Here is a 14,402-nt window from a genome sequence, read left to right as displayed (position 1 = left end):
TCACAAAGTTGAATTTTGTTTGTTGAAGGTGAACATGAGGCAGCCCTAAGATTCTAAAACCATTTTGTGCTACAGTAAGATAATGGCTTCCTTTTTTACCTAATTCTTTAAAAAAACAAGTAAAGATGCTATTGGCTTTTTCTGACTCTACCTACCCATTAGATGGAATGTCTTCAGGGATTTCTCTCTAGTGACTCCCAGATCGCTTTGCTGTGCTGGAATTGATGGCTCAGATACTATCAGTTTATAAACAGGGTTTGGCTTATTTTCTCCTAAATGATTTTCATGGTTTTCAAATTATTCTCACACAAACAATCTAATATATTCTCGTGACGGACAGAGAGAAATTATTAGCTTTACTTTATAGGTTAAGAAACAAAGATTCGCAAAAGTTAAATGACTAGCCCACAAAGAAGCATTTTGCACCAGAGCTCACAGTGAGAAGAATAATTTCTAGTCCATTTGGTAGCTTTGTAATTTTGTGTAAATCACTTAACATTTTTATGTTTCAATTTTCCTGCAGGTAAAGCATGAATTCTATACCTACTCACTATCTCTTATGAAGTTTTTAATAAAAACTGAAGTAATATCGTATTTTTCAAACTGTTTACACATTTCCTAACTCATCTAATCCTAGAAGACTGGTTTCATTATTGTCTTGAATTTACAGGTGAAGAAATAGAGACTGACAAAGGCTGAATAAGCTGCTCAGTCACACAGCTCTAACGTCAGAGCTCACATTTGAATTCATGTCTGGCTCTGAGTTCGATACTTTTTTCACTCCACCATGTCTATTGTGAGGCCATCTCACCATGTCTATCTCACACAGGTGAGATAACCAATGTGAAAGCACATTATAAATGTAAATATCTTTTAAATACTATTTAAAAGTTAAGGAATATGACAATTTACATTGACAGATGTAACAGGACTGCTACCAGGCTGGCAAAGAGGACCCGGAATGTAGTTGAAAAAGTTGCTGCATATATAAATAGAAAATATTAGGGCTTGGTAAGGAAGTTGCCCATAGGAATAGGAGGGCTTGAGGCATATGTAACAGGATTTCCAATGGCAGATCAGTGAAATATCCCATCTCGATTTTTAATCTTTGATTCAGAATAGCAAATGAATCATATCACATTTATTCTAGTATTATGCTAAAAACGTCAGTTGCGTATAAGCAGAGAGGTGTGTGACAACCTTAACCTAAGATCAGGGTCCTGCTACCTTTAAAGCATCCACCTATAAAGATGACTAAATGAGTTTGATAAAAGCAGCTCAGAAATTTCAATGATCCAGTGTAACACCAGGCAGCTTCCGTCCTCCACTGGCAAGACACTAAAAGATGTAAGGCAGCCCTAATATTACTAACACTAGAAGTGCAGGTCACTAATTATTGTTGTACTCAAGACTAGCTAGCTTAGAGAAGTAAACTTATAACTATGCCACCTGCATTTTCACTACCCAGGTTTCCATCCAGGAGAATGCATTCACCACAGCGCATGGACCATTTATTACCCTTTCGACAGCAGGTGGTCTGGACACCGTGACAGGCTATAGAACATGTCTTAGTGTTTTATTAGGGCGTTGTGTGACCGTGGGAGCTTGGCACTATTTAATTCTGGCTAAACTCCAAATCAATAACTTGTTAAAGAAAGAAACTGTCCCCCTGAGAGGCTACCAGAATAAAAAGTTACCAACCTCAGCTTGTTTGCACCACACGCTGATGTTTTTACGCTGGGCTTTTGTGAAGTGGTCCCATGCCTTCTGCTTGGAGGCGGAATGGTACACAGCCACTATCTGCTCAACTGCAGCATTGAATCAGTAGTTGGATCAGGCCAGAGTATCATCCGGGATGGAAAAAGAGAGGAAAAAGAAATGAAATAAAAGAGAAGAATCAGACTTGTTGTATCTTCTTGTTATGACACTATACTAGGCTGTGGTTGTGCTTGGAAAAGACTACATGTGTTGGGGTCCTGTGATTTTAAAGGGGACTCAAAGGAAAAGACATCAACATACAGAAAGACAAAAGGGAACACCAGAGGTTTAGCGTGAAGTGGTAACAACTAGAGTTTGAATACAGGCAGTGTGAATTCACGGAGGCAGGAGAGAAAGAGTCCTAGCAAATGTGCTTTAATTTAGTCTTGTCTTTAGTGTACTAGTGACCCTGCACAGCATGGAAGAAAATGGCAAACTGTACTGGAACTTTCTACCCCTGGCTCCTTTCATAGCCTGCTGATATAAACTTGGATTCCTTGCTTCAACAGAATTCATGCTTTCACTATTCTGAGGTATGTTTAACCAAAAGCATCAGATCAAAACCTAAGATGGACTGAATCTTTTTAAAGTCTACCTAGATAGACTGTTGACTGGAGAAATATAAGTTTTAGGAAAGAATACGATGTAAGTGTGGTCCTAGAGAGTATTTTTCAAGGTCTCTTAAAATGCCAAACAGAGAAAGGTATGCAGATATTCTGGGGCTTTATCCCAATCAGTTCAAGAGAGGGGAAGCTTAGACATGACTCTTTGGGGGAAAGAAAAGCAAGACAAGAGCCCCTGTCTAGTTGGGTGTTCACATTAAGAAAATCCAGAGGTGGTGGGTTTTTTTGGCCCTGTTTGCACCCTGTCTTCTAATGACTTAAGGACTTATATTCCCATGATGCATGCTGCTCTCTCTTTTTTCAAATTTTATCCCAAAGTCCTGAACACATGTGCTTTTGCCTCCTGGATTTTATGCCCATGTATACCTTCAAAATACAAGTGGCAAATGAAACAACTCCCCCTTAATCACAATTATGTATGAGTCAAGTACAGGGAAGTCAAGTTTGGAAAAACTGGACCATAATTGTTTAAAAGCAAAGTCATAAAATTGTACTCTTATTCTTAAGGTGAATACACTTATTACTGAAAAAATACGAGTGTAACTGGGGTCTGTTGGGGGGGACCAGGGGAGGGACAGTGGGGTGTAGGGAGTTGGGGAGGGATAACATAGGGAGAAATGCCAGATATAGGTGATGGGGATGGAGGCAGCAAACCACACTGCCATGTAGGTACCTATGCAACAATCCTGCATGTTCTTCACATGTACCCCAGAACCTAAAGTGCAATAAAATATATATTAAAAAATATGAGTGTATAATTGTATAATGTGGTAAGCAAAAAATTACTTAATAATTTATCTGATCTGGCTCATTTCAGAGACCTTAGATAGGTGTGGAGAAGAACTTTTTGAAAATGGCCATGTTGGTAGCTTCTCACCTCCTCCCACTGTCTATGACATCCAGCAAATGTAGTAGAAGAAAGGAAACAAAATCAAAAATGTAGAAGTAGCAAATTTGGTTTTTATTCAATCACCTTGGGAAATACAACTACACTGATCATCGAAATGGAGTTTCTAAAAGGCATGTTACATGATGATAATGCTACAAATCTGAAGCAAAGCAGATTAAAAACGCTACATCGTAACTTTATCAATAAAATACCCAGCCCTCTATTGAGGCCCAGGGCTGTAAAAGTACAGGATGTGGCCTAAGGTTTAGTGTTCCTAAGAAGGTGAAGTACATATACCACAGAAGATGAAGCTAGCAGGTGCCCACATGTCTCCTGTGAAACTGGAGCTTGGGCATTTAGCAATATAAGGAGAGCACAAGGCAGTGAAAAAGGGAGCCTTGAGCCTTCACACAAGATGGCTCTGGAGACCTGGGCTCCTGTAGAGAGCAAGTGACTAAGTGAAGTGACTTATCATCATTCCAGAAGAACTCTAAGTTCCACTCACATTGAATGAGAATTCCAGAAAGGGCTTGCTTGAACTTCTCCTTTGCTTCTTCCATATCTTTCTCATGGGCAGCTTTCTCATTCACCAGGCGGCGGACGTGGCTGTTGGCCGACTGGATCATGGAGTAGAAGTTGTTGGCGCTACGACGGTTTACCTCTCCTCGCTCTATCCAGGTGAGCAAGGTCTGCACAGCTTCTGAGAATTTGGAATCATCTGAAAAAAATTATGTTTATAGCCAACAAAGGTAAGCAAATTTTGATCTATTTTCCCAACATGCTGGCAAAAAGGCCATTGTGGTTTTTGGCAGTGGTGGTTACATGAATTGCTGAGGATGAGGAACCACACATACGCACAGGTGCTCACACAGGCAGCAGGCAGGCAGACAGATAGGTGGAATGGAAGGCTCAACGTAGTCAGGCTGGTTGTGGTCTATGATGAATTTTCAGAAAGAGAAATGTCTCCTTGAAAAAAGTTTTCTGTACTGATATATAGCTTTCAGGTATTGCAAATTTCTTACCCTCTCTGATTTTGTGTGTGTGTGTGAGAGAGAGAGAGAGAGAGACAGAGAGAGAGAGAGAGAGACAGAGAGAGAGAGAGAGTGCGGGCGGAGGGGAGAGAGACACAGAAGAAAAGATGAATTAGTGAGGGGCTTCAGAATTCTACAGTTCTGTGTTTTAATGAGGAAAAACAAACTTGAATCCTGAGTTTAACTTGAATTTGACAGTAACTTTACCTTGGATCCCTGCAATTACAGCATTGGAAGGAGCCTCAGGGAAGAGTTAAGTGGGTCATTCTTTAGATACAAACATGTACATCTTCGACCTTTTATAATATCACTCCTGCGTTCCATCCACAGCCCCAGGCCTTCCACTTAGTCCCAGTCACGATCTATTTTGATGCAATTCATTTTATTTCTATATTTCTCCACATTCTTTTTTCTTTTGCCTGAGGAACACTCCATGTAGATTTCTGCAGCTACTTAAGAGTTATTCTGTGATTAGTTAAGATAGTAGAGAAGCTCTTCCAGAGTTTCTGGTTCGGCTCCCCAAGATAGCCACATATACATTCTACTCTTAAAGGCTGCAGACAGGGAGAGTCCATTAATATCTATTGAAGCCCAATTCAAGGGCTTCACATCCTTCTCTGGCTAGAAACCCTTATGTCAAATGGAAATTTCCTTCACTGCAATTTGAATTTCTTGCCTCTTGTCCTTTTTTCAGTGCAGACTTAGAATAAGCAGTCAGCCTCTCCTTTATAGCAGCTTTTCACTTTATTACTTAGATACAGACTTTATGTTGATGCTCAGTTTTAGCTTCTCTTGAGGGTCACATACCCATTAAATTCATTTTTAAAAAACGTAAACTAATTTGTTTTGTGGTGTGTGAATAGGCAAGTCTTGGACCTGGCATCTTAGGCAATGCTTTCTTTCAGCCTTTCTGGTTTTTCAAAATGTACCATTATTTCTGTGTCTCTCTTCTGGACTCTAGGTTTTCTGCTTTTCCCTTAAAGAAGTCAAAATCAATTTCTTACATGTGTGAATCCCTTAGGCTATGTGGTACAAACATGTCTGGTGAAGGAGACCTATTTGGAAAGTAGGATTAACAGTATCTTGCTGACCTGAGAGTACAAGAAGCAGAGAAAATTCATACCATTAGAGCTGGATTGGTGCTATCAATAAGAGCAATGGGACACCAGCATTCATTCAATAAAATCATCTATACTCAGAAAATGAGAAAGACTGGATTTGAGCTACTAAGACAGGAGACCAGGCAAGGCAATTAATGTTAAATTAACAAAATGTCTGAGAGTCAAACAAGGGGAACAAGAATGAAAACTAATGGGAAAGCAGTCTGACTAAGCAGGTCTCCACAGTCACTGTTTTAAATAGATTGGCCTTTAATAGTGATTTAAAAGTCTTTATTTTTCAGTTGTTGGTGGCTAACTCTTTGAGTAATCTAAGAAGAACATACACCATGACTACTTTCTGGGCCTCCATTTTCTCATCTTTAAAAAGAGAATTTTGGCCGGGCGCAGTGGCTCACGCCTGTAATCCCAGCACTTTGGGAGGCCGAGGCGGGTGGATCATGAGGTCAAAAGATCAAGACCATCCTGGCCAACATGGTGAAACCTCGTCTCTACTAAAAATACAAAACATTAGCTGGGCGTGGTGGCATGTGCCTGTGGTCCCAGCTACTTGGGAGGTTGAGGTGGAAAAATCGCTTGAACCCAGGAGGCAGAGGTTGCAGTGAGCTGAGATTGCGCCACTGCACTCCAGCCTGGTGACAGAGCAAGACTCCATCTCAAAAAAATAAATAAATAAATAAAATAAAAAATAAAAATAGAGAATTTTACCAGAGTTTTTCAGGATCACATCAAATCCTATCCTGATTCACTCATTTGGCTTGGAATTCAAACCTAACTTGTATCCACTACAAAAGAGGGCACTTACAGGTCACAAGTCATAGATCATGCCTAAAATTCTCTGATGTGGAAAAGTGAAGGAAACTTGTTTATTCCTAGTCGCCTGATGTCTGAAGAGAAAAATGCCATCCCTTGGGACAATGAAGGAGCAGAGACACAGGTAGTAGGGATAAATTTCCGGGTTCTTGAGTTACTAGGTTCACCTCTCTATCTGCAAGGCTCTAACACAAGAAATGCTTGGAGTCCATTAGTAGGAAACTCAAAGTTAACTGCCAACAGTGCAATTATATTTATTACACTTCTCTAAATAAAAGAGTTCTTTTAATCATGAAGTTTGAGTGCCTTTGATACCTTTTAATTTTTCAGCAACAATGCTGCATTCGTGATCTGAATAGTGGACCACTGGGGGCGGAGATGGTGGACGCAATCTTTCTTCTTCCATTCTTCTACGATGGCGCTCCTCTCTGGCTAGCATACGCTGTTTACATTCCCACTCATACAGGTCATCTCGAGCCTGTGCGAAATCAACGTGGAGTCTGCCTGTGTCCTTCTTGTCAGTACTAGAGCCCAGGCGAATGCGGTAACCTAAATTCATAGGAGAGTAAAAGGGAGAGGAGAGAGTAAGATAGAAAGTGTGTGTGTGTGAGAGAGAGAGAAGGGCATGAATGACTATAAATACTTTTCCAAGTTCAGTGTTTGAGATGTCACTGCAACAGTTGCAAGTGACCACACAACTCCAAATTCTCTCTCCATGCTTAGCAAGGTAAATCATCAAGAGATTTTGATTATCTCTGATAATAGGTCACATTCTATGGGTTGGGTCAGTCTTGTTCTTAAGAGTTCCATTCCTCCATAATATCTTACCTCTGGCTGAGGGTGGCTCTGTGGGTAATGGTATCAAGCATGATCCTTATATGGCACCAAGGGCTGGGAAGAATGGAAAAGGTGGCCTCAAACGATCTTGTCTTTAAATAAATTCAAGAGTGTCCATTATACTATCACAAAGATTTTGGTAAAACTTAAATGCATTAACTTGGTATTTTAATCCCTAAAATTGCTTCCTAGAAGCATTTGCCAACTCTGAACCTGTTTTTTTCCAAAAAAAAAAAAAAAAAAGATGGGGAGTGGTATGTGACTCAGGTGACATATAATTTGGGATCCTTAAAAAAAAGATGCAGTGTGATTATAATATAGTAGTATAGGACTGGGATTCAGAAAACCAGTATTCAACACCCTACCTCCTGTTTTTGTGCCAGCTATACTTACCCAAGTCATGTCTCTTCATAAAAAGTGAGGAAAAATTAAGTACTTTTTGTTTCAAGAGCTCAGTTAGATATTTCCACATGAATTTATCTCATTTCACTCTCAGCACAAGCTTGCAGGGTAAACATTTTACCAAACGGAAAACTGAGCATCAAAAGAGGTTAGGGAGGTTAAGTAGCTTGCCCTGGATCAGACAATTAGCAAACAGTAGAGCTGGCCCTTGAATCTAGGACGTTAGACTCCAAATACACTGTGGTATCCTCTATTCCAAGCTGTCTCTCAACATAGACTTTTGCTTCTGGCTAAGATAGAGTAATAGGGGTTAGATTTGCCCTCCTATCTTAAATAACTGAAAATACGGATAAAATATATGAAATAATGCTTTTTAAAGACACTGTACATAGACAATGAAGACAGGGATCACTGAGAGACAAAAACCAAATGAAGTGATCCCTATGAATGCCCCAGCTTATTTCCTGGAGAGTTTCTGGGCCTCAGCAAAGGGAGGGGAACTCAGGCAGGGCATGACAGTATTCCCAAGTTGAGGAGACTGAACTGGGAGTCTAGGGAGACTATGGAAATAGAGTTCATAAGGCAGAGTACTAGAAAGAAAGAGCTTCAGAGATATGCAGAGGGTCCACCACTATTATTTAGCTGAGTACTAATGTCTATGTGTGTGGGAAACTACCTGAGCATTAGAGATAACAATCCCTGAAGCTCCCATAGGATTGAGAACAGCTCCTTTCCCCACCAGTCAGAGCAGAAAAATTCACACTTCTGGTACTGGGTGATCAGGAGAGTTCTGCCTTAATAGTGGGGAAAAATCAGCCCTAGAGTAAACTGCTCTGGTTTTGCTGAACAAAGATTAAGAAGCAAGACCTAAAAGGACTAACATTTTCCCGAGTTACTTAGCCGCATTTAGAACAAAGCTCAAGACTATAGAAATAAAAACATCTGTCACCAAATGAGGTAAACTTCAATAAAAAAATTACCTGGTATGCAAAGGTGCAGAAAAATATGACCCATAATAAAGATTTAAAAAATCCACCAATCCAAACAGACCCAGAAGTGATGTAGATAACTTAATTAGTAGATAAGGATATAAAAACAATGATGAAAATTTGATTTCACATGCTCAAGAAGCTAGAGAAAAGACTGACCATATTAAGGAGAAACACAAAAGATATAAAAAGAGCCACAATCAAACAACTACAGACTTAAGCTACAATGTCTAAGTTAAAAAAACATCACCGGACAGGACTGATGGCAAATTAAATGCTGCATAAGAAAAAAACTAATGAACCTGGGGCCCCCCAGCACCTGGGCCTTCTGCCTGACCCCATCTAAGAGTTCTGCTGGTGACGGGGAGCCAGCCCACTCTCCTTATCACAGCCACCACCTGAACCTTGGGGGCCTGAGAATAAGCCTGCTGGCCCAGTCCCAGCAGAGTCCCTCCATGCCCCGTACACACCATCCAGTGGGCCACTTAGGGGCCTGGGAATTGGAGGACTCTTAGACCCATCCATCACTGCTGGCACCTGACCACTTCCCCGAGGCCTGAGGTTGGGCCTAACCAGCTGGCACCCCCCCCCCCCGAGCTTCCATGCACCCTCACACACTGAAATGCAGAGCCCCTCCCCGTATCTACATGAAGGTGTGTCAGAGAGCAGGTGAGCCACAAAGCTGGTTGTACTGGGCTGAGGGACGAGCTTCCTCCCCAAAGTCACTCCTCTCAGCTACATAGTAGCCTAGAGATAGACAGAAAACATGTAAACTAAGTCAGGAGCCCCAGGACAAGGTTGTGATCCCGACTGTGTAGGAAGTGGAGCTGATGCAGCCCCCTCATCCCGTTGAAGAGACCTCGGCACGGTTTACCAAGAGTTCCTCTAGCCACTCCTGTCAGGGCTGCTGTCTGTGCTCATTATTGGGTTATTCGTGGGCGAGCTTGGTGGTCCAGCTCCACCCAGCTTTGTCCTGTATCTGCTCCCCCTGGACTGAACAGGGAACCCGGAATTTCACAGATCAGCCCATCACCTGAAAGAACAGACAGCACCTCACAGTAAAAAAGATATAGCGACCACTAATCTGCTTCTGCCACAGGTGGCTCTTACCTGTACACGCCACCTACTGGCCAGGAGATTGAACTGCATTGCACAATAGGACACCTGCTGACAGAAGTGCACAGGGCTAAAGAAGCAAAACCAAAGGACCCTACCCAGCATACGCTACAGTCACACCTTCAAAGGGGAAAATGTCCCATCCAAATGAAATCAGATTCAAAAATAAGAAGTGACAGTTTCCTCAGGTGAGAAGGAACCAGTTTAAGAACTCTGGCACCATGAAAAAACAGAGTGTTGCGACACCCCGAAAAGATCACACTAGCTCTCTAGCAATGGATCCTAAACAAAATGAAAATGACAGATAAAGAATTCAAAATATGGATTGTAAGGAAGCTCAATAAGATTCAAGAGAAAGTTGAAAACCAACACAAAGCAATCAGAGAAACAATGCAGGATATGAAAGAAGAAATAAATATCTTTTAAAAACTCCAGAACTTCTGGAAATTAAAAATTCACGAAAGGAGTTAGAAAATACAGCTGAAAGTTTTCATAACAGGCTATATCAAGAATATCAGATCTTGAACACTGGTCTTTTGAATTAATCCAGTCAGACAAAAATAATAAAAAAGGAATTAAAAACAATGAATAAAGCCTTTGAGAAATAAGGGATTCTGTAAAGCAACCACATCTATAAGTAATAGGCATTTCTGAGGGAGAAGAAGAAAAAGTGAAACGTCTGAAAAACATATTTAAGGGAATAATCCAGGAAAATTTTTCTGGTCTTGCAAGAGATGTAGACACCCAGGTACAAGAAGCTCATAGAACACCTAAAAGATATTTTGCAAGAAGAACATCACCAAGGCATATAGGCATCAGACTATCCAAAGTGAAGGAAAAAATTCTGAAAGCAGCAAAAGCGAAGCATTTTTATTTCTCCTGTCTCACTGGATTATATGCAGATTGGGCTTTTGAATGTGTGAATTTAGTAATACTTTAAAATGTAAATGCAGGCTATTATCCTAAGTGAAACAACTCAGAAACAGAAAATCAAATACCATGTGCTATCACTTATAAGTGGGAGCTAAACAATGGGTATACATAAAGATAGATAATAGACACTGGGGACTCCAAAAGTGAAGCATGTGGGAGGGGGATGAGGGTTAAAAATTAACTATTGGATACAATAATCACTATTTGGCTGATGAGTATACTAGAAGCCCAAAGCTCACTTATTACTGTACATAATATACTCATATAACAAACTTGCACAGGTACTCTCTGAATCTATAATGAAAAAAAATGAATGAATTTGAAGACGTAGCAATAAAACTATCTGTAATAAAATACAGAAAGAAAAAACACTGAAAAAAGGAAGAGAATACCAGTGAGCTGTAAGACAACTTCAAGGGGCCTAATATATGCCTAACTGGAGCACCAAAAGGGAGGGGAGAGAACAGAAAAAAATTAAAGAAATAAGGGGAGAAAATTTTCCACATTTGATCAAAACTCAAAGATCCAAAAAGTTCAATGAACCCCAAGCATAAGAAACAAGAAGAAAATCACACCAAATCATATCATAATTGAATTGCTCAAAACCAGCAATAATACAAATATTTTAAAAGCAGCCATGGGCAAAAGACACAATATGCACAGAGAAACACAGATAAAGATAGCATCACATTTCTTGTTGGATACAATGCAAGCAAGAAAATGGTGGAACAACATCTGAAAGGGGAAAAACATCTTTCAAAAAGAAAGATGAAATACTTTTTCAAATCAGTGTCGAAAGAATTCGTCGGGAACAGATCTGCTCTACAAAAAATATTAAAGGAAATTCAAGCATAGGGAAAATGATACCAAGTGGAAATCTGAATCTATAGAAAGAAAGGAAGAACATACATAATGTATGATTCCATTTATATAAAGTTCTAGAAAAGGCACACTAATCTGATAGAGAACAGATAAATGGTTGCCTGAAGGTGGAGTGGGGAGGGGTAGAAGGACAGGATTACAAAAGGGGTGTACAGGAAGGTTTCGGGGATAGTAGACATATTCATTATTTTCATTGTTGGTGATGGTTTCACAGCTGAATACATATATAGAATATTATATAAGTGTATTTTTAAAATATGTTAAAGTCATTTTATATCAATTATTATACCTCATTAAAATTAAATTATTATAGCTAATTAAAGCTGTTACAAAGAATAATATTACTACATAATGCTAAAACTAGCATACATCGCTTTTAGAAAAAGGAAGAATGAATACATTTCATAAGCGAAACTTTATAGTGCTCTTTACAGTTTATAATACATTTGCACATTCATTCATCTTATTTGATCATCTGAGTTATCAGAAAAATGGGGCTATTAATGATTACCTTCCTACTCTCCCAGAACTGTAGAGAGTATCAAATAATAGGATGATATGAAAGCTCTACATAAACCTCACTAAAGATACTACAATGCTATGGGTTGCGTGCACTGTGCACAGTGCCAGCGCCTAAAGGTGCTCCAATTCCTTCAGAAAAAAAAAGATTATCTCCACATTTTCTAGCCCCTTTTGTAAGAGATTTTTGTTTGTTTGTTTTAATTGCTTTCTTTTACAAAATGAGATAACAGCCACCCCATTCAGGAGATTGGTAGCACTTGTGCACTTTCAGGGGACAGGTTCAAATTTAAAGGGAAAAATTTAGTTGTTTTCATGTCACTGATTGAAGTCCTCTTTCTTTTGGCAGCCCTAAGAATGTTTCTAGGAGGTGGCTGTTAACAGAGAGCTGATTTTGTTCATGTTTAGATGGATGCTTCCTGATCAGTATATTGTCTTTTAAGTACAACTATGCAGGGTTTTTTGAGATCTTTATGTTCTTATTAAAACAGTCTCATGGAATGCTCAGTTATCATTGATAAGTGCTGTCGAATTTTCAGTAGTTAGATTCTATAGCACTTAGCAATTGTAATAAGAGTATTCTCCATATACCTCCTCCTTTCCTTCCCCATGTTACTAGCCTACTTTTTCAAAAACCTTTGTTATATCTTCCTCTGCCTATTACAACAGGCTTCTAACTGACCTCCTCTCTTCTTTTTTCATCTCTCCTCTAATACAGTTTTATTCAGAGCTGTCAAATTAATCTTGCAGAAACAATTATCTTCCTTGTTCAAAAATTTCTTCAATTCCCTAGTACCCAAGGAGCAAAGACCCAACTGTTAAGCCTTTTGGAGTGTGCTAATAACTGATGTTCTGCCTCCTCCTCTCATGTCTACTTAGTAAACAAACCACTACTCACTGTTTCCTGAGTGTTTGCCAAAGCTTACCACTTTTATACTTTTGCTCATGCTGTTTTTACGTCCCATTGTCCACAAGCAAAAGTTTTTCCTTTGTCAAAGACTTGGTCCAAAAGCTACCTTTCCTGATGCCCCCAGTTAGGAGTCAGAAATTTTCTCTTTCTCTCTCTCCTAACTTTATCCCTGACTTCTTCCTCTATGGCACTTGTCACTTTTAATCTCTTATTAGCAGTGTGTGTATTATATCAGTGTATTTAGTAATGCCTGGCACTAAATACATTTTTCTTTAATAAATAAATGTATGACTATATACTAACTCTAAGTTCATTAAGGGGAACTAGGTTTTACTCATTTTCTACTCTGCACAGCACCTAGCACGATAGTTTACACAAATAAGATGTTCAATAAGCACCTGTTATATGAATAATGATGCTGTCATCATGAAATGTCTAGCACTTGGATTCAATTCTTCCAAACCATTACTGTTAGTCAAGGAAGTAGTTCAATGTGGCAGTATTAAGAGCTGGGGCCTTTAAGAGGTGATTGGGTCATGAGGGCTCTGTCCTCATGAATGGATTAATCCATTAATGAACTAGCAGGTTCTCAGGAGAGTAGGCCTTGTGGCTTTATAAGAAGAGGAAGAAAGACCTGAGCTAACTCTCTGTAGAGAGACCCCACCAGCAAGAAGGCCTTCCCCAGATGTGCCTCCTAGACCTTGGACTTCCAGCCTCCATAACTGTAAACAATGAACTCCCTTTCTTTATAAATTGCTCAGTTTCAGGTATTCTTTTATAAGAAACAGAAAATGGACTAAGACACACCCTAAATCAGAATTTTTACTATAAACAGGAGATAGTTCTTACTATCTCCACTCCAACTACTGTACCATACAAGCCACTATCATTTCTGGGTTAGACTAATATCACAGTTGGTTAACTTAGTTCCCAGTCACCACCCCTGCTCATACCAATTAGCCCATCTTCTGCTCAGAAGTAACATTTCTAAAATGTAAATCAGATCATGTCACTGAATTCCTTAAAATCTTCCAGTGGCTTCCAGAATAAAACTCATTGTCATAGTTCATAAGACAACATGATTTGGTATTGCCTACCTTTCAGACTTCATTTCCCTCCACCCCAACTCTCATTTTCTATGCTCCAGTCATACTAAACTTCTATCCTGTGCTTGAACATGCCAAGTCCATTTTTATCTCAGGGCCTTTGGCTTGCTGTTCCTTACTTCGGAATGCTCTTCCCCAAGATGTTCACATGGCAATCTCTCTTCACATTATCCAAGTCTCAGTTCAAATGTCAGAGAAGACTTCCTTTCCTAACAACTCTGGGTGCATTAACCTTTTTTATCTCCCTAGGAGTACTTACCAGTACTGAAAGTAACTTATTTATTTGTTTTCATATATATTTTGCCATTTCCAGAATGTAATATCCTTGATGGCCGGAGGTCTATCTGCCTCAGCCTTAGCTGTATCCCCAGCAACTTAGCATTCTGTCTAGCAGTCAATAAATATTTGACAACTTACTGACTTCCATAACTATTTATGAGCATCTACTTTTGTGCTAGGGTGTGTGCTAGGTGCTG

At 39.6% G+C, this 14,402-nt stretch overlaps 1 protein-coding gene across 9 annotated transcripts in view; it reads right to left on the bottom strand.

Annotated features, from left to right (window-relative positions):
• Positions 1–14,402, bottom strand: part of ENOX2 (ecto-NOX disulfide-thiol exchanger 2) — a 283,137-nt gene that overhangs the window by 43,052 nt on the left and 225,683 nt on the right. For all 9 annotated transcript variants that reach the window (XM_037731045.1, XM_037731047.1, XM_017507503.2 and 6 more), the window contains 3 exons: positions 6,548–6,781; positions 3,776–3,988; positions 1,702–1,808 (listed from right to left, as the gene is read on the bottom strand). In XM_037731045.1, the coding sequence (XP_037586973.1) occupies positions 1,702–1,808; positions 3,776–3,988; positions 6,548–6,781 (554 nt within the window). The remainder of the gene's footprint in view (positions 1–1,701; positions 1,809–3,775; positions 3,989–6,547; positions 6,782–14,402) is intronic.

Source organism: Cebus imitator, unplaced genomic scaffold (genome assembly GCF_001604975.1).
Source record: "Cebus imitator isolate Cc_AM_T3 unplaced genomic scaffold, Cebus_imitator-1.0 Scaffold376, whole genome shotgun sequence".
NCBI classification, from domain to species: domain Eukaryota; kingdom Metazoa; phylum Chordata; class Mammalia; order Primates; family Cebidae; genus Cebus; species Cebus imitator.
Note: the sequence above shows the minus strand (reverse complement) of the source record. Positions and strands in the feature narration are given on the sequence as shown.